This window comes from Arvicola amphibius, chromosome 7, assembly GCF_903992535.2.
Source record: "Arvicola amphibius chromosome 7, mArvAmp1.2, whole genome shotgun sequence".
Taxonomy (NCBI): domain Eukaryota; kingdom Metazoa; phylum Chordata; class Mammalia; order Rodentia; family Cricetidae; genus Arvicola; species Arvicola amphibius.
In genome coordinates, this window is record NC_052053.1 from 138,519,871 (window position 1) to 138,538,713 (window position 18,843).

Genomic DNA, 18,843 nt, shown 5'->3' on the forward strand with positions numbered 1-18,843 from the left:
CAAACAGATATAAGCCCTTTGCCGTAACCCTGATGTCTATTGCCTGGAATTTGGGAACAGGACAGACAGGTCTCTCCTCTCTGTTTTGACAGAGTGCAGTTAGGTAGAGAACCTCTCATTCCCAGGGGTTGCACTGAACTGAAAAGCAGTGGGCCAGTCCACATCACAAGACGCTCAGCATCTGAATATGCACATTCTGAGGCCACGAGAATGACTGGACATAAAGTAACAAAGATTTCTGTGCTGCAAAGAGAAGTCTGTCTTGAATTCTCAGAAAGATGTACTGATTAGAAGCATATCCCTGCCTTCAGGCTGTTAAAAAGCTAACTTGTTTACTCATGAAGACTTACAACTGGAGTAAAGGGAAGGTAGAGGTTTTAGAAGGTCAGAGTACACAGATTCTGCACCCTTTGTACAAAGACTAACTAGTTTTAAAGAGACAGAAAGAAAATAAGCAACATATGCCTGTCGTCAAGGGAGGGACAGAGACTATGGGAGGTGCCTGGGATAGATCTCTCAAGGACGGCAGAGTCTTTGTGTGGTATTAACTCCTAAGGGTTTGAAGAATTTTTCGGGAAACCACTTAAGTGGATTAAAGTACAATACTCCAGCCTAACTGCTGTAGTTTGCTGCTGTCTTGGGAGTGAAAAGGGGTTTATTTGGCTTATACTTCCAAGTCACAGTCTATTATCACTGAAGGACATCAGGACAGGAACTCAAGAACCTGGTGGCTGTAACTGAAGCAGAATCCATGGAAGAATGCTGCTTGATCCCCTATGGCTCATTCAGCTTGCTTTCTTTGGGCCATCTGCCCAAAGCTGGCACCATCCATAGTGAGCTAGGCCCTCCCACATCAATCACTGAGCAAGAAAATGCCCCCCATATTTGTCCACAGGTCAGTCTGATGGAGGCAATTTCTCAATTGTTCATTCTTTCCAGGGTAATCTAGTCTGTGTCAACTAGACAAAAACTAACCAGCATATTAACCATTTGTCAAGGAAATGAAATCTAAAATTTCAAGTATTCAGTTTGCAAACACAATATAAAGTTGGCAAAGAAAGTAAAGTTAATGGAGAGGACAAAGAGAAAATATCATTTGATCTCTAAGAGGTATCTCTGGTCCTGGGTTACAATTGCCAGTCTCTCTGAGCTGAGGCCACCTTGTTCTTACCAGCATAAAGCCTGGAGGCTTGTGGTTTCTTAATCTTCTTAATGGAAAAACAATCTGGATTGTTATTTACACAACTTTTTAATCCTTGGTAACTAAAATACTTCAGCAACAGCCTAAAGCAATAGATTTCAAAAGCCAATTAAGGGTCTATGAAACTAGTAGTTTTTGCTCACATACTCATAATCTAAGCAACTCTCCAAGAGAGGAAATCAGTAATCAACCACTAATGTGACACAAAAATCGAAGTCTATTTTGGGAATTTAAAACTGCTAAAAAATGTGACAGGCTTAAAGACAAGTTTTGCCTTGCCATTCAGATCACCTGAACAAGCATCCACAGGACACTTACCATTCCTTCCACCTCTTCATCAATTCCATCCACGGGGGCACATTCGCTGGCATGGCCATAGCAGAAGCAGTTCCCACGAACCACCATATCATAAACAGCATAATAGTATTTCTCTCTGATTTCCATTCTAGAGTCCAAAAGGTTATCTCCCAAAGTGTGAAGTTTCACAAACTTTATTCTCAAGTTGGTGATTTTTAATAGATCTACAAAGGTCACCAAGATGAAAGGTCTCATCAGACAGATAAGCATGCTGTGGCAATCTACATTATTTCTCTTTAGTGACAGACTGGACAAATGACAGCAGTCTAAGTAAACTTTACTCCTCCGGAATGAACTAGATGATGGCGTAAACCTTACCACAGTTAATACAGTGCAATAGCCTCTCGAAGCCGGGAAGGTAATCCTCCGATTAGTAAGAATATCATGTCAGTTACAGTCTTGGAGTTCCAAATCCACTGTCACTTAACCTAAAAATATTGCAGTGCCCTTGGTTCCCACAGCCACTGCTGTCAAAGTCAGTAATTCCTTTCAGGTAGAAATGGGTTTATCCTGGGTGCCAATTCTAACTACATTAGGAACAGATATGTATTTATTTTTGAATGAGAAAACACTACCTGAAATTTCCTGCCTCTTAAATCCAAGTAATAAGACTAGAGAAAACTCCCTTTCTAGGCGAAGAATGTCTCAACCAAGCTTTTCTTAAAGTAGTATTTTAAAACTTATATATGTGTCCTGTATTTCTATTACCCCTCACTTTCCTTTCTTCAACTCCTCCCTAGTCCCCTCAACTCCCTCACAAATTCACAACCTCTTTCAATCAAGTTTTAAGCAACATTGTAGTCTACATTTTTTTGAAAAACATTTTTATATATTTTTTTAATTCAGTATTGTGACATGAGGACAAAGGGGTTTAGTTCTAGGTGGTCAGGCAAATTGTTTTTCCTATACAAAAGTTTCTTATAAATCAACTTCTTTTATCTTTCCTCTTTCTTCCTGGGTCTATAAGCCTAAGCTTATTCCAGAAGCTGGGCTGTCAGTGACATTCTATATGACTAGATAGACCAAGGGCCAGTCAACCTGTTACTCAGGTGGTTTTCCTGAGTGGCCAAGGAGACCAAATGCAATTTTAAATAGTTATAACACATGCATAGTTTACAATGAAGACAGAAATAGCTGAGGCTGGAAAGAAAAAGTCCATGCATTAAACTTAGGCTCTTTGTAAAAATTAAATATAAAACAGAGAACTCACAATCTTGCGCTGAATGGCAACATCTGCAAAATGCTCATGCACACAGTGAGCACTATTGACAAGAGGCCGGAAAACAAACATGAAGGGCAGCTGGACTATTTAGAAACCCTTGAACTTCTTAGAAGCCTTCAGAAGAGCAAACAGCCCCCCACTCTCTCCTGCCATATGGAGGAACAACATAGCCTCGAGCTGCCTGCATTTCTAAGAGGAACATCACTTGGAAGGGAGTCTTCAAGGTCTCAATGATAGAAAGAAATTCTGTTCCCTTGTATACTAAGTAAATCAAAGCACAAACAGTTAACAGAGGCACTTCCTAGAAATAGGTTCAGATGCCACTGGACAACAAGTGTAGGCAAGAGAACTGAATCATAAATTTAATACATTCAAGTCCCATACACTTAACCTGCAAAGCAGAAAATAAGTATTTCTAGGGACTCCAGAGCTGTTTGTCATGACCAGATGTTGAGACCTATAACAATAGCCTCATGACTTGCTCAGAGATTGCATGGGCATGTCATTAAATACTTGTTTTACAATAGAATGAATGAGTAAACTACAGACCCAAGACAGTCTGGGACACATGTCAAATTAAGTTAAGTTGGAAAGCAGACTTTTCTGTCAACATCCCCTGGATATCTTCTACTCTGTTCTTGCATGTTGCAAGCTTGGAAGATCCATGAAACCTTGGCTATAAATAGGGCTGTGCACAGGCGCAAAGACCAACAAGAACAGTTACTTGACTGATTGTGACCTCATAGCAAGGCAGAATAAGGGAGGAGGGTATCTCCCTCTTTTACTCTGACAGGGATGAGCTCTATGCAAGACAAACTGTTGTTGCTGGCAATAAAGTTAACATCACTACCACCCTCAGCTTCAATCATCTGAAAATTTTCTTCCTGTCTGGCTCTGGACTGGTCACTTATATACAACTCATTTTCTCTTAAACAACCCTCAAGTTGGTATTTCTATTTCCACTCAAAGATGGGAAAGGTAAAGTTTTAAGTATGTTACCAGATCATGTTGCTACAATATGACAGAATGGTATGGAAGTGATGGAGGAGGGTCTTCTATCAATCTGTTGATTTCATTGGTTAATTAATAAAGAAAACTGCTTGGCCTCATAGGTTAGAGCATAGGTGGGTGGAGTAGACAGAACAGAATGCTGGGAAGAAGGGAAGTGAGTCAGATGCAATGAAGCTCCAACCCAAGATGGACGTAGGCTAGAATCTTCCTGGTAAGCCACCCCTCGTGCTACTACACACATTACTAAATATGGGTTAATCAAAATGTGAGAGTTAGCCAGTAAGAGGCTGAAGCTAATGGGCCAAGCAGTGTTTAAATGAATACAGTTTGTGTATTGTTATTTTGGGGCATAAGCTAGCCAGGCGGCCAGGAGTGGGGCGGGACAAAAAGCAGGCCTGCCCACAGCTCATCACTACATGGAAGCTGATGAGTTTAATTACTGAACATCAATATGCAGTCCTGTAATATAAACAACTGTTAAACAGTGGCGAGAGCTCTGAACTAAGAATTGTATCATATGAACTCAAGATCCACCTGCCATTGCACTGCCCCTTCACCTTATGCACGTTTTCCAACTCTGCACTTGGGTCATTCATCTATCCAAAGGCTATGCAGTCCTCACTTTACTACATATACTGGACACGACTGGCATTTCTGATATGTCTCAGTGTTTTTGCTTCCTATTGCTTATGGATAAGAGCCCTTGCCAAGAGTTTTAGCAGAGCACAGGCCACATAGGCAGAGGTATTTCCCAGTATCTTTTGTGCTCTAGCTATAAGACTAATTATAGCAATGAACAAATGTGATATGCACAACATCCATGTCTTATCTTTGTACTTGACTTCTAGAATGAGGAAACAGTGATAGTGTTCTAATTCTGCTGGTGTGGATAATTCTTGGGAGAGAGATAGTCTTACAGCTATGATTACCAGATTTAGCAAATAATAAATAAAAAAATATACTCAGTTAAATTCGAATGGATAATAAAAACACAATTATAGTTTAAGTAGGTCCCCAATAACAAGTGATGCCAATTATGTTAACCATTAATATTGGATGGGACACATTTGTACCAACTACAAATGTTACATGTGATCTTGAAAAAGAACTTGTTATTTATCAGTCACTTAAATTTAACTGGGTATCATCTTGCATTTTATATAGTAAAACTAATTGTGGCAACTAAGCTGTATTTCTTAGAGAATCCCTCCAGTGCTAGAGAGATGGCTCAGTGGATAAAAACACTTGCTACTCTTTCAGAGGACTTGGGTTTGATTTCCACCAAGTATGGTTGGCTCACAATTGTCTGTAACTCTACTTCCAGGGGATCTGACATCCTCTTTTGGCCTCCTAGAGCACCAGAAATGAACATGGTGCACATACATGCAGGTAAAACACCCATATGCATAAAATTAAAATGTAAAATCACTCCCGCTAGTTTCATACTTACAAAAGAAACACCTGTTTTATTTGAGCAACTGTATTTGGGGGGTGTTTACTATAGCAACTCAATTTGTACTCTAATATACTGAACAACAAAAAGTATAAGGTGGCATGGTCAGTATTCTGCTGACATAATCAAAATGTGTTCCCTATCAGTGAAGACTGATTACTGTTAATTTGTAGAGCTTCTGAAGACTATAAAAAAGGAAGAAAATGTAGGTGAATTTAGGACTGGGCATCAGGATATTGGTAGCAGGGCACTGGGTAGGAAGATACTTGTTCCATGACGACTGTTTCCCACCTAAGCATTTATTTGAAAACAAGCTTACTCTGTATCCTTGGGCTATAAGGATCTTCTATCTTAAAAGCAGGGTCTAAAGCACGAAATATCACCTAAAAATAGATAAGAGGGTTAGTATTTTTGCAATGATCAAAAAGTAGACTAGCAAGCAGAATTAAAACAAAGAGACATACAAACCTCTCCCTCTGTTGAGGGCTCAATATCAGAATATCGAGAGTCACAGATGATGTCATCCACTTTCTTCATGGGGCCAGTCGAAATGCCTGGGAATGAGCTCTCACAGTCATAGGCAAAGTATCTGTACACACCCCAAGTCTTCCCAAAGTCAGAAGACCGCTCTATCAGCATAGCAGCTGGACGGAATGTCTGAAAAGCAGGAGAAAAGTCTCATTTGGTGCTTTTGATTCCTGATCTGTTCTTTTCAAAAATGTCATGCATTGTGTGCCAAAAGCCCCAACTTCATGTGGTTGGTATATCAGACTTAGCTCACTTTTGAACACTACACGCTATTCTGTGGAGGCTGTTCTTGCAAGGAAACACTTTTCCCACCCTAGTAGATCAACAAGCTGCTTCTCTTTGGAAGCTGATTATAAACAGGCCTTTGTAGCTAACATATTTTGGTATATTTAGCCACTGTTCCCATGACAGAACTGAATTTGAATGCTTGCTCTTTCAGTTCTTCATTTAATCATTCAATAGATGTAATGAATGTCACCCATATGCTGCATAGTCTAATAAGGAATACATATGACCATAAAATATCATAGTACAATATGTCAAACACCACAGTATAGTCAAGAAAAGAAGCAGAATTATTCACAATAGCCAGAGTGGCAACATCCCAAGTGCCTATAAACTGGTAAAGGAAGAACAAAATGTGATAACACAATAGAAGGGGAACGCCATACTTGCTGTAACACAGATGGACCTTGACGGCACTGTGCTGAGTGAAATAAGCTATGCAAAATCTTAAATATTATGATTCCATTTATGTGAAATACCTAGCATAATAAATGGAGGCAGAAACGGGGTCACGGGAAAGAGGAGTAGGACAATGAGGGATTAGTGCTCAGTGACTAGTTAGAGGCCCTATCTGGGGTGACGACAAAGTCCGGGAAATTGACAATAGATTGTATGATATCTTGAATATGTCTAACATCATTGAGTTATACACATAAAAATGGGGAAATCTGTTATGCATACTTTACCACAAAAGGAAACATTTTTAAAGAATAGAAAAATTAGAGACCATTTCACAGAGAAGATAATGTCAAATTGGGATCTCAAGGGCTGGATCTCTTCAATAAATGAAGAGATCATAAGATCATACTAAGAAAAACAACTCTGATAGCATTGTCATTAAACATGGAAGAAGACAAGAAGCAGAGAAACCAAAGAAAGGTGACGGCTGTTAACTCCAACAGTTATAACATGGACAGAGAGATATTAAGTCAACTCTTCTGTATAACTAGTGACAGTATAATTATGGAATTACATTTGGCCAATTATACTGTAGTGAAAAAGAACACAGGAAGGAAACACAAGGCCCCAAGCATGGGTGGCTGTGTTGAAAATGATACGAACGCTCCTTTGGGACCAGATACACAGGCATGGTGCTCAGTTGTGCAAACAGAATTTGGAAGTTACTGCACTCACTTAATACTTGAATCTCTCCAGCAAAGCGAATGAATGGTAAGGGAAAAGAGGTCAGTACTCTATTAAAGTGCCTAAGAGGCCGAGCATAGGAGCACTGTGTGCTCACGGGTGAAAAGCAGGTGCCAGAGGAATAGGAAAAAAAAAAAAAAACAAATACTCAGAACAGGTTGAAGATTTCAGGAGGGTGTGAGGAAAAAGTTCAAGTGGAAATAGGAGAGAAAGCAGACAGAACTCTAAAACAGACACAGGCAGATGCCTCCCACCCATGAGCATGCTATGTACACAGGTAGATGCCTCACACCCATGAACACACTGTGTGCACAGGTAGATATTTCATACCCACAAACATGATGTGTGCACAGGCAGATGCCTCCCACCCATGAGCATGCTGTGTGCACAGGTAGATGCCTCACACCCATGAGCATTCTATGTGCACAGGTAGATGCCTCACACCCACGAACATGCTATGTGCATAGGCAGATGCCTCACACCCATGAGCATGCTGTGTGTACAGGCAGATGCCTCCCACCCATGAGCATGCTGTGTGTACAGGCAGATGCCTCCCACCCATGAGCATGCTGTGTGCATTTTACAAAGGGGAAGTCAGATTACCATGGGGGGAAAAAATCAAAGGAAAATTTAGTCAACCTAGGAAACAGAACTTAAATAAGGATGAATTTCTGAATTAAAATCATCACTTGGGAAAAGAAGTAAAGTAAAAGAAGTAAAATAGGATCATCATTTGACCACATCCTTTGCAGAGTGTTGATCTTAGAAATTAAAAATTCACTAACCTAGCTTCTACCGTCCTTAATAATCTAATCTGATTGACAGATAAAGTTACTTTTCTATGTATCCAGGCATAGAAGAAAACAATGCTTTATCAAAGAGAATTGTAGACTAAGATTTTTTGAAAAGGGAATAAGAAGCACCTTTGATTATTTGAACCTGGTATGGCGCAGGCACAGCCAATCCCATGAGCTCAGGCTGGGACGACGTGAGCAGGCTTGGAAGGGGCACACCTGGTCTGATGTCTCAGTATCAAAAGGCAGCAGGGAAGTAACACACAGAAGCCAGTCCCAACTATGCTTCCTTCTCTCTCACTTCTGAAAACTCTTAAATCCCAAGTGACATTGACGAGTCATCAGTTTCCTGTGGAGTTGTGAAGCTGCGGGAACCGGAACAGCTCACTTCACCTAAAGGATGGAAACCTTCCCCCCACTCTGCTTAGTCATCAAGCTTCTCAGGCCCCTTATTGCTACACAGGGGCTGCTGAACACATAATAAACAGAAAGGCCTGGAAACATCTGTCTATAACAAAAACACTGGGTATACAACACACGAATGAGTTTTTCTAGTCTAAGAAAACCCAATTAATCTAGCAACCATCCATCCCGAGCTAGCCTGTCGGAGAATAAACATAAGTTTTTCATCTCTGTCCTGCTTCCTCTTCTTTTCCATTTACAGTGCTTTTAGGGACTCGCATCTTCCTAAGGACTTGTACTTCTAGGCTATTTTGGACACAGCCCTTTCCTTCCCCTGTCCTGCCTCCAATCTTTCTCAACTTCAAGGTCAACCTTTGATTCTCAAGCATCCAAGTGAAGTCTCAGGAAGCAGAGGATCCTCCTCTCTACAGTTGTTCCCAAAGCAGCAAGGGTGTCAGAGTGTAGAAGCAAGTAAATTTCAAAAAAGTGTCTAAGAAAAGGTGAGCTTCTGGAATTTAAAATGCTCTATAATCCAAAACTATTTTAAAAGACAAGGTCTGACTATGTAGCCTAGGCTAGCCTGGAACTTTCTATATAGCTCAGACTGGCCTAGAACCCAAAGAGACCCAACTGTTAGAGTGCTGGGCTTGTGTCACTATGCCTGATTTCTTTGATGAGCTTTTATTCTGACCTCTGGGTCAGTGGTTCCTTACTTCCTATACAGTTTACATTCCTCAGCAAAGAGTCAAGCTCCTTCTTAGACCTGTTTCTTCATTCTTTCTTCCCTCGTCACCCTGAACTTGAAGCATGTAAGTGCAAGTACTACTGAGTAAGTCTGCCCAATGATCATACCAAAGGTACACTGCTCTTAGACTCATCCACAAGGAACAGTTTTTCTCTATCTTTTCCTCTGAAATCCTTCTCATCCTTGAAGTTTTTTCCTTATGCCAGGTTGTTGTATAATAGTTTCCTCCAAGATAAAAACATTCCATCCTGCAGGAAGCTCAATTAGCAGGAAGATAAACAACTCAAAATAGCTTCAGGATGTCCCTGAAACTGACCAGGGTCTCTAGGCCCCAATAAAAGCTAAGAGTCCCTCTTGGAGGGAAGAAGTCAAGCTGCAAAGAAACTCTCAGACAAGACCAGCTATGAGACAAGCAGAAATCAGCTGAGCTTCCTAGAAAAGGTTTAGACCAATTGAGACACCTGGAAAGGACACTCGCCAACCTGTTGAGTTGCCTGCAAACTGTGCAGCCTGCTGCAGGTTCCCAGCTTTGTGAGCTGCCATCCATGCTGCAGTCCTTGGTGATGCAGCTGTCCTTGAGTCATTTCTGCTCCAAAGTAACCCTCAACACATATTCCTGCAAGTGACTCCAATAAAATTCACTGGTTCACTAAGTTGAATTTAGGTGGTACCTGAACTTTGGTCTGTCATGGGTTCCCTATCTGGGCTGAGTAGAAGAGCACATTTTGTCTGCCCAGGAAAAGTTTTCTCACAACACAAGCTAACATTAATATCACCATTTACAAAAGGTGTCAAGAAAGCTTTCCCATGTACCCAGAGTACAGGGGCATGCCAGACAACCTTTTGATACAGGCATTTTCCTTCCCATTTTACAGTGAGGAAGTTACCGCTCTGGCCACATGTGCCAGGAAAGGGCAGAACACAAACTGCCAGATCTGCCCTTCCCCGGAGGTTCTGCTTTCTCACAGCAGCTTGGAACCTGAAGGATGATCCTCCTCCAGTGTGCTGAAGTTGGTACCATGTACCATTCATGGTTCATTTGGCACTGGCTCCTCAGCCTAACCTTTAGCACTATACCTAGCCTTTAGGTATAGAACAGAATTTCATCTCTGGCCCCTTTGAATGCAACCACAGACTATGCATTCAAAGGACTCTGAATGTAAAAGAACTCAGAGCCATCTGTGTATGTGAGGCAGATGCTTTCTCCAAAGTAAGATAGGGCCACAGACATCAATAAAGAAGATCACGAATATTTTAAAGAGTCTCATAACATGAAGATGACATCCTCATGTGGGGCTGAGCTTGAATTTAACCACTAAGGTTGAGTGTGGTTAGTGAAAGCAAAAAAATTATGGCAAGGGGTCCCTGATAAGTTAGTGATTGCCCTTATGCAGCCACTTTCAGTATTAGATGTCACTATTAACATTCCTGCCTCAGTAGTTGTCACAGTGGCTAATTTGGGGGACAACAAGGGAGTGAGGTGCACAGACTGGGAACCATGGAGTTTGACACCCTCCTACTCACATTCTGATTCCCATGCCTGCCCTTACTCCTTAGCTTCTCAGGCTTGAGGATCAGACAGAAACAAAACTTCTATGCCTCCTTGCCAATGAGGTAAATTGATCCCCAGCCCCTTTTCTTAACCTGAGAAGATGCCAATAAGGCCCCAACTCTAACTGAAAACTATTCAAAAGTGATTTTAATCTGGAGAGAGTAAGTAAATTATGAGTTTTGTGTGTACTGACGTGTACTTTAAGCCAAGTGAAGTCTGTCATTTCCAGGCAGCTGCTTAAGAAACAAAGGCACTTTGTACAGAGACACTCCCTAGTCCTAGAGTCATTTTACATCTTGAAAAGAAAAATGGAGAGAAAAAAATCTGCATTTACGAAGGTATGCATTTTTTTTAGGGACTGAGAAACTTCCCACACTTCTGCGAAATCTTGGAGCCTAAGATAACACACTTTCTTTTGAGTTACCAAATTCAGCATTTAAAATATAAACGTGAAGGATCAGAGATATACTATGCAAATGAGATCTGGGAGAGAGTCAAACACTATTTTTCTCTATGGGAGAAATAAAGAGATCTCTAATTAAAAGTTTATAGATGAATTACCTTGGGTTAGAGAAGTTATTGACATGAAAATAGAACGTGGGAAGGGCAGCTATCCATGTCCCTGTTTGAAGCCCCTCAATTACCCCAATACATGACAACAGTAATATTTAAGTTCCCAGTTATGCCAACGAATAATAAACATTGTTTTTTTTCTGAATGTAGAAATCGCAGTGCTCTTGAGAAAGGGAGGGATTCCTTACCTTAAAAGTCATTATGAGATGAGTGAAATGGAATTCTGCTTCTAGATCCAGTTGGATAGTTACGTTCTCCACACCTACAGATTTTTAAAACAATAAAGGAGATGGTCTGTGAAGAGCTGACTTTCTTCCTAAATGGCCTGTAAGCTCCTCATACAAATCCCTCTTGTGTCTTAAAGCTGGAGTTGAAGCTATTAATGGGGGCCCTTTGTATTTATTTTAGAGGTGAAACATAAGCCAGAATGATTCTTTAGTTTTCCATATATTATACCAGAGTTCAGCTTACTGGATTTATTCACTGCCGCAAGACATTTGGCAGAAGATCTCTCAGTGCTGTTTGCTTAGGAAGCCATAACCACTGCCCCAATCTTCTAAACCAAATGGGGGGAGGGAGGCACATGTCTAGTGCACAGTAGGGGATCGGTTTGTAGAAGTACAGTAGGAACACAAATATTCCTTTTTTTTTCCCTAAATGATGGGAAAGAAAGCAGGTGAGTATCATGTGTGTTAGTACATGTCAACTCATGGAAACATATCCTTGATAGGAGCAATTTTTGGTTACACTTAGAAATCTGAAGAACATTTTCCTTACCAAGGAGGCAGAGAACAAGCCAGATAAATAAACCTGTCCCCAAACAAATGAAAACTTCTTCCCTTTCAGGGGGAAAGCCTGAACAAACAAGCCTTTGCACAGTGCATGGTGCCCTGAGGGTGAGAGACCCACTTGAACACACACACACACACACACACACACACACAAAGTCACTGGAATTCCAGGGATAAAAAGCACCTCCCCCAAGGCCCTAAGGACCTCTAAGATGCCCCCAGGGTTAAGAAGACTGTTCAGTTGTCCCTGTAAGAAGATGCCTTTAGGATTCATCTTCCCAAGCAAATAAGTCTTGAACGCAGGAAGATGGGAATGTGTCAGAATGAATCATGTTACAGCTGGTATATTTTCAGGAAGTCAGTAGGACCTTTTGAAATAAACACGCCTGCTGGAAAACGGCCAAGTCGACCGAGGGGGAAAAGTGGTCACTGGAACGGATGTGAGTTAGTTGGAATGTTAAAGAAAAACACCATAATCATAGCCATGAGCCTTATCTAATTTACTAAAAAGAACTATCATACAAAACTACTCTAAGCATTTCTTTCTGAGTGAAGCATTAGCTAAGCAACTATACATTTCTGCTTTTCTAGGCTTTTGAGAAAATGTAAAGCACAAAGCAAGACTAGCACCCTTCCTGTAACAAAGGGACTATCTCAGCAATGTGTGTCCCTAAAGCACATTCCATTTAGAGTCACAGCCTGATAAAGCAGGATGGTTTGTTCTTCTTTCTCTTAATATGGGAAGAAAAAAATCTGCGGAGAACGTAACTATTTTACGGTGTATCTAATTTACTAGATTCGAGAACAGATCCCTGTGAAGAGTGAGAAAAGTTCCAATCATCCCCGCCAGTCCCTGAACCTGAGCACTTGGGTTCAATCTCACTCTGACCACTCAGCACCTGAGAACACAGAAAAGGAGATAAAGTCACAATCACAGAGAGTCTTCAATTGTGAACTATCAGACAACAGAGATGACAAGGTACAGGGACAATCAGTGATTTCTGGGCGCCAAGCCCCATCTGTCTAATCTTATCTACCCTCTGTGACAGAACTCAGGCCTCACTGTTTGCAAAATCTTTCTGGCATCTGGCATCTGGGATCTTTTGTTCCCCTCGAAGCTATTGAAACGAATGAACTCCTGACATCATAAAGAAAAACCTCTAATTACATTTAAAACTATTTTATCATTTCTTAACTAAAATGGGGCCATCCTTATCTCCCAGTTTTCACTTCACTGCAGGGTCACTGCAGAATGTGGATAGACAGGAAGAGCTTCCAGACCCTGCTCATAAGAAGGTTTATGCTGTTGATGCAGTCCTCTGGGACTCATTGGTAGAATCTTTTTTCACACTGGACTACCAACCAGTATATTTCCTTGTAAAAACAACCCATTCTAAAGAGTAATCTATATGCTTTCTGAGGGTTCATCTCTCTCAAGCAAGTGTGTAACCAATAGGATTCTCAAGACTGATCAATGAACATGCAACCTTCCCTAGAAAACAAGTCCTTCTAGAAAACACACAATTTATAGCCAATTACTGACAGCCATAAAAGAATTCCTCATAATGAGATGAATGACAGGCGCCTGCCTGCAGGCCCCTTAGAACTCCTGAGATAGGATCTGTAGCGAAGACTAGTAGTTTCCACGTTGTTTACAACCAAGCTTAGATTCACTTCTGCAAGGGCTTCTTCCATAATTAAAAAAAAAAAAAATGAACTCAAGCGTGCACAGTAGCACACACCTGTAATCCCAGTAACTTGAAGACTGAAGTAGGAGCCAAGGTTGTTCAACACACACATCTAAGATTTAGTGTTACATGGTTAACTAGCCAATATAGCAACTCTTCCTGTATTCCCTAAATTTGGTTTTATAACAACATTAACAGATTGATTGATTAAGCCAAATGACCAAAAAAGAAAAAAAAAGGCTGAATTCCCATCACTGCTAGCAAAGAGGCACATTGACCAATCATATCACATTGCTTATTTTATGGGATGATCATTTGTTTCATGAATCTTCTGTAGCTAGAAGGTGGGGGAGGGGTCATGCATTTGCCTTTTCTTGGGGGCTGGTAACAAAAACTGCTGTGTTCTGTATAAAGCCTGAGTATAAAATATAAAGTATAAAGTCTTCCTTTGCTCTCTCCCAAAACCCCTTAGCACACACCCACTCCCCAGAAGCCCCCTCAGGGTGAGGCCTATGAACACTCCTTTGGTCTAACATCAAACACTGCTTCTGACAAGACACAAACTTCAGGAAGGAGGGTCAGATTTGACCAAGCAAGTTGAATGCTCCAAACAGTATTCTGCTAGTGGCTCTAATCACAGGGCCAAGACTACAATCTGTCACAAATACTCATGGGAACTTGCTTCCCAGTTAACAGTCAGTCACACTCCACGGAACTTGTTCTCACACCAATCACGTACCATTTTCAGATTGCCACCAAATCTTAAGGCGGTTTGGAGCAAATGTGGTGACCACATTTTCAATGAGATGGCTGTCAGGATTGAGGGTCTCATGATAAGGATCTTGGGAATCACATATGAAGCATTTCTTGTCCTCCTAAAAACACAACATTTTCATGAGTCTATGAAACAAAAAAAAATCATTAAGTCCACAATACAAAAAAAAAAAAAAAAAAAACCCAAATGACCAACCACCTTCAAAAAAGGTGAATGTGGAAAAATTATGCAAATGTATGTCATATTTTTCACTTTTAAACTTATTGAATTGTCTGAAATGCTCTGGAAAATTATCTCCTCCTTTCTTGCAAACTTAAGATCAGGAGTAAAATAGGGGGCATTGTTTCCATAAGCTACCAATTTAATCAAACTTAAATTTCTAGGCTTAAATCTTAATCTCAGTAAATAGCTTACTCAGTAGTAAGAAGAGGTATTAGAGAGTTTTTGCTGACATGATGCAAACTGAAAATTGGGGGGGGGGGGCAGGGAAAGAACAAAAAATAAATTCAGTTGGCCTGATTTTCCAAAACATACACGAAGCACAGACCATATATGAGGCAAAAGTATTGAGTCCCTGGGATCCAGACAACCAGATTCTTAGTTTCTACTTCATCTGAGGTTGGTGGTGAGCAGGCTAACACAAAGCTGTTCAGAGTAAAGGGAGAGGTCCTGAGGAAGAAGGTCTGTGCTGGAATCAACATAAACATAGCTACCCTGGCACCACATCTCTACTCTTCACCATACATTGTGGTGAACCATAAACAGAACAGTTTAAAGATTCCTTCCCCGTATGGAGCTCGGCTCAGTGCCTTTGTTTTCTGGAATACAGATTATTTTTACATCTAAAAATTATGTTAAGGCTGAAGTATCTACAGGTTAAAATATATATATAACAGAATTTGGTCAAGGGTAATATAAAGTCAAGACAGACTATATCTTTACAATTGTATTTATTTAATTAACTTCTTGTCAAAAATGATTTGAAGATGGGGATGGGTGGGGGTTAGGAACTCTAGAACGATCAGGGAAAAGGGATCAGGAACTACAGTTCCCTGCTTTCATCTTATACCCAGTCATTTCAGAAAGAGAGAAGACCTCGAGATCTGGGACAAGCACTCTACAGTGTCACGGCTAATCATACAAACCAGGGAGTCTGGCTCTACTTGCTTTTAAGTGCAGTTTTCACTATGGTCAAAACTGATTTCAGAATGTGGTGATCCATTGACAAAGCGCTCTGACCTCTGAAGTAAATGTTAGCAAGACAGCTTAGGTGAAATTGAAATGCTATTATTAGAAAAGCTAACATTAATTGCCTTCATTAACTTGTAGTCAAGGAAACTAGTACTGAAGAACAATTACCAGAACTTAAAAAAAAAGTTTAATTATAGCTTCTCTTCTAATCAGGAGGAAGCAGTCTAGACAGCTCTGTATAAACCTAGAAGCGAATGAGTGAATCCACTTTGCCACATTGTGACTCCACTTCACTAAATGTGCTAGGCAATCCCAGGTCACTGTCCTGATGAACCATAGGCACTCCACTATTGTCAGAAGTCCCATTCCATTTCCAGTCTCTGTTTTTATTTTTCCCAGGGGTTGGGGAAAGAATAATCAAAAAGATTCTGTTTCAAGATATTTTATGATGTTCTTTCTTTTATATTAGCTCTTACATAAGTATGACTTCTGAAATTTAAACCTGAGCCAACATTTAGAAGCATGTCCCACCCAGAAATTTCATATTGGTCTTTCACCATCATGATGCCATGACAACCAGGGCATTTTTCAGTAAGGAAGTGTGTCTGATCCTGACTGAATCACCTCACAAGGCTTCAGTTTGGAACATCCTTATACTCAAGTGAAAGATGGAAAACCCAGCACCAATGATCACTACACAAAGATGATGATTGACCCATCTTCAACACACACTTTTTCAAAAGGGACTGAACAAACAGCAGCAGCAACAACATCAAACACGCAGGACCCTACAGGGCACTGAGGCTAAGTTTCTCTGCAGCCCGGGCTTCCCCTACTGATTGATGGTGGTGGTGGCAGGAAATGTTTGGCGGATTCGACTTTGCAAACTGAGACTGGGAAGACTGGGTGAGCTATCAGCCTAAGCCCAAGGCCCCTCTGCTGGCTGAATTCCTATCTGAATTGACAGCAGGATGTGAAATCTCCTGGGCATGCCTCTTTGGTCGGCCAGGAGGAGGAGATTCAGTCCACAGCCAGACCCGCCTTACCTGCAGGTGGCTGACAATACAGTAGGGCTCTGGTTTGTGCAGTCCGCATGTCGAGGTCACTGTGAGCTTTTGAGCTCGGCCGATGAGAAGGTCGCCAGTGGCAGGGTAGCAGCTGCCTTCTGCACAGCCGTAACTGAACTCTGGTTCCTGAGCACACACTCGGGTACCCCACAGGGCTATAATAGGGAGGAGGAAGAAAGCAAGGGACAAGCCAGAGCAAAAGAAAAACAGCAGGAGGGGCGGGAGGGGGGTTCAAAAGAAAGGAGAATACATAGAAAAACACAGAAGAGAAATGAGCGCAGGAGAGACCAGGAAAGTCGGGACAAGTAGAGAAGGACGAGAAAAGAAAACCAGACACGTCATTAGGTTTGACCAGCAGTCAGCTGAGTGCATCACCTAGGAAATCCACCCGACTCTTTTGTCTACTCTGATCTGCCCCAGCCAAGCAGCCCCTACGCTAAAGGTGGACGTTGTGAACCGGCCACTTCGACGTGCTTGGGCCAGGGCGCCGTGAGGCTGACCCCGTCAAGCGTTGCAACCCCGCTTGTGAGAACTCCAGTGCACATGGCAGTGCCCGCATCCTCGGTGCCAGTGTGGGAGATCTGTGGGCGTGGGGACACAAGAACAAGTACTCATGCACGCGGCAGGGTCACCGGCGATCGCGCCCGGCTGAGGCACAGCGTTTGCCGTAGAAGCCGATTCCCTGAGCTTAGAGGCGGTTGGTGTCTCTCTAGTTCGGTAGTGGCTTCAACGTTTCGCCATTCCAGCAAGGAACCCGGCCCAGCTCTTCATGGTGCCACCCCGAGACCAACAGCGATAGTTAATTGAAGCCACATGGCCCCCAAACTGTTTCCAAGACGAAGCCTGTTCTGGGTTCTGACACTTTTGTGCGTAATGGGTTTCTCGAGGATCCTCAGCCAAGCCAGGGAGCCAGCCTTCGGCGGTGGGGAAACAGCACGAACTGGTAGAGGGTGCAAAGCCCCGAAGTGATTGCCTCGGAAGTCCGCAGAACCGCGGTCTCTGTGAGCAGAACCCGGAGATGCGGGTCCGCGGACCTCCGCGTGCGCGTCCTCGACCACCACCCCGGCGAGAGCGGCGGTGGCGATTGATCCCAGGGGCGTCATTTCCAACCAGTCCCTCTCCCCCGATCCCCTTCAAAGCAGGAGCAAACCGGTTTGGAGGTTTCTTCCCTAATGCCCGAGCACACCGGCCCTCCCCGCCCCCACAAGCCCTTCTCCTGAGTTACCTAGAACACCGAAGGCGAACACCTGGAGCAGCCCCATGTCCAGTCCCTGCAGCCGAGGGGACACAGCCGGGGAGGGAGGACGCGGTAGGGAAGCTGCCTGCCTTTTTTTCGTGTCTTCCTTTCTGGAGAGGTAGAGGGGGAGAAAGGCAAATGTTGAGAGAGAGGAGAGGGGCTCGTCCATTTTCTGCAGCTCCCACGGAAGCGGGGTGCTGGGCCCAGGAAGGGGTCAAGTCGTTCAGCTACTTTTGTTCTCCTCAACCAGCGGGGCGAGTGCTCTAGCGGCTCCTGGCAGCCCACCGGCCCAAAGAAGGGAATTACAAAGTTTCGTCTTGGGAGGAACCGAGGGAGGCGCCTCTGCTCATGCGCACACAGAGAGCGGGGGTGGGTTGGGGGGGGCGGAGGGGCGGGAGGCAGCAAGTAGGCGGGGGGGGGGGGGGGGGGGGGGGGGGGGGCTGAGGTCTGGGTCCCACCTCCCTAGGCGCCTCTTTTGTTTTAAGGCAGCGTCTGCGGTCGCAGTAGGGCTTTGGTGCTTCCAGTTCCCAGAGTGGGCTGGCGGGTCCTCTCCTGGGCGCGCTACCCCAGCGGTGCGCGTTCGGGAGGGATGGGTTGGGGCTGGTTCTGGAAGTAGGTGTGCTGGTCGGTCGGCAAAGGGGGCCGGTGGGACCTACCGCGGACTCCTACATTTACATTTGTAAGGAGTGAGTCACTAAGGGAGCCCAAGGCTAAGAACTCTGACACCCAACACCAGGAGGAATGTGAATTGGGTTAAGCCTTTAGAAAGAGGGTCTGCATGCCTGGTTCTTAGGAACTTGAACTCCCATGAGCATCGTTACCCGATAT

The 18,843-nt window shown here is 42.9% G+C and overlaps 1 protein-coding gene across 1 annotated transcript in view; it reads right to left on the bottom strand.

Moving 5' to 3' along the window:
- Positions 1–18,319, bottom strand: part of Lamb1 (laminin subunit beta 1) — a 68,354-nt gene extending 50,035 nt beyond the window's left edge. The window contains exons 1-7 of the mRNA XM_038336703.1: positions 18,004–18,319; positions 16,758–16,933; positions 14,485–14,620; positions 11,455–11,528; positions 5,713–5,901; positions 5,564–5,627; positions 1,520–1,722 (exon numbers count right to left, since the gene is read on the bottom strand). Of these exons, the coding sequence (XP_038192631.1) occupies positions 1,520–1,722; positions 5,564–5,627; positions 5,713–5,901; positions 11,455–11,528; positions 14,485–14,620; positions 16,758–16,933; positions 18,004–18,184 (1,023 nt within the window). The 5' untranslated portion in view covers positions 18,185–18,319. The remainder of the gene's footprint in view (positions 1–1,519; positions 1,723–5,563; positions 5,628–5,712; positions 5,902–11,454; positions 11,529–14,484; positions 14,621–16,757; positions 16,934–18,003) is intronic.
- Between the last annotated feature and the right edge of the window lie 524 nt (positions 18,320–18,843).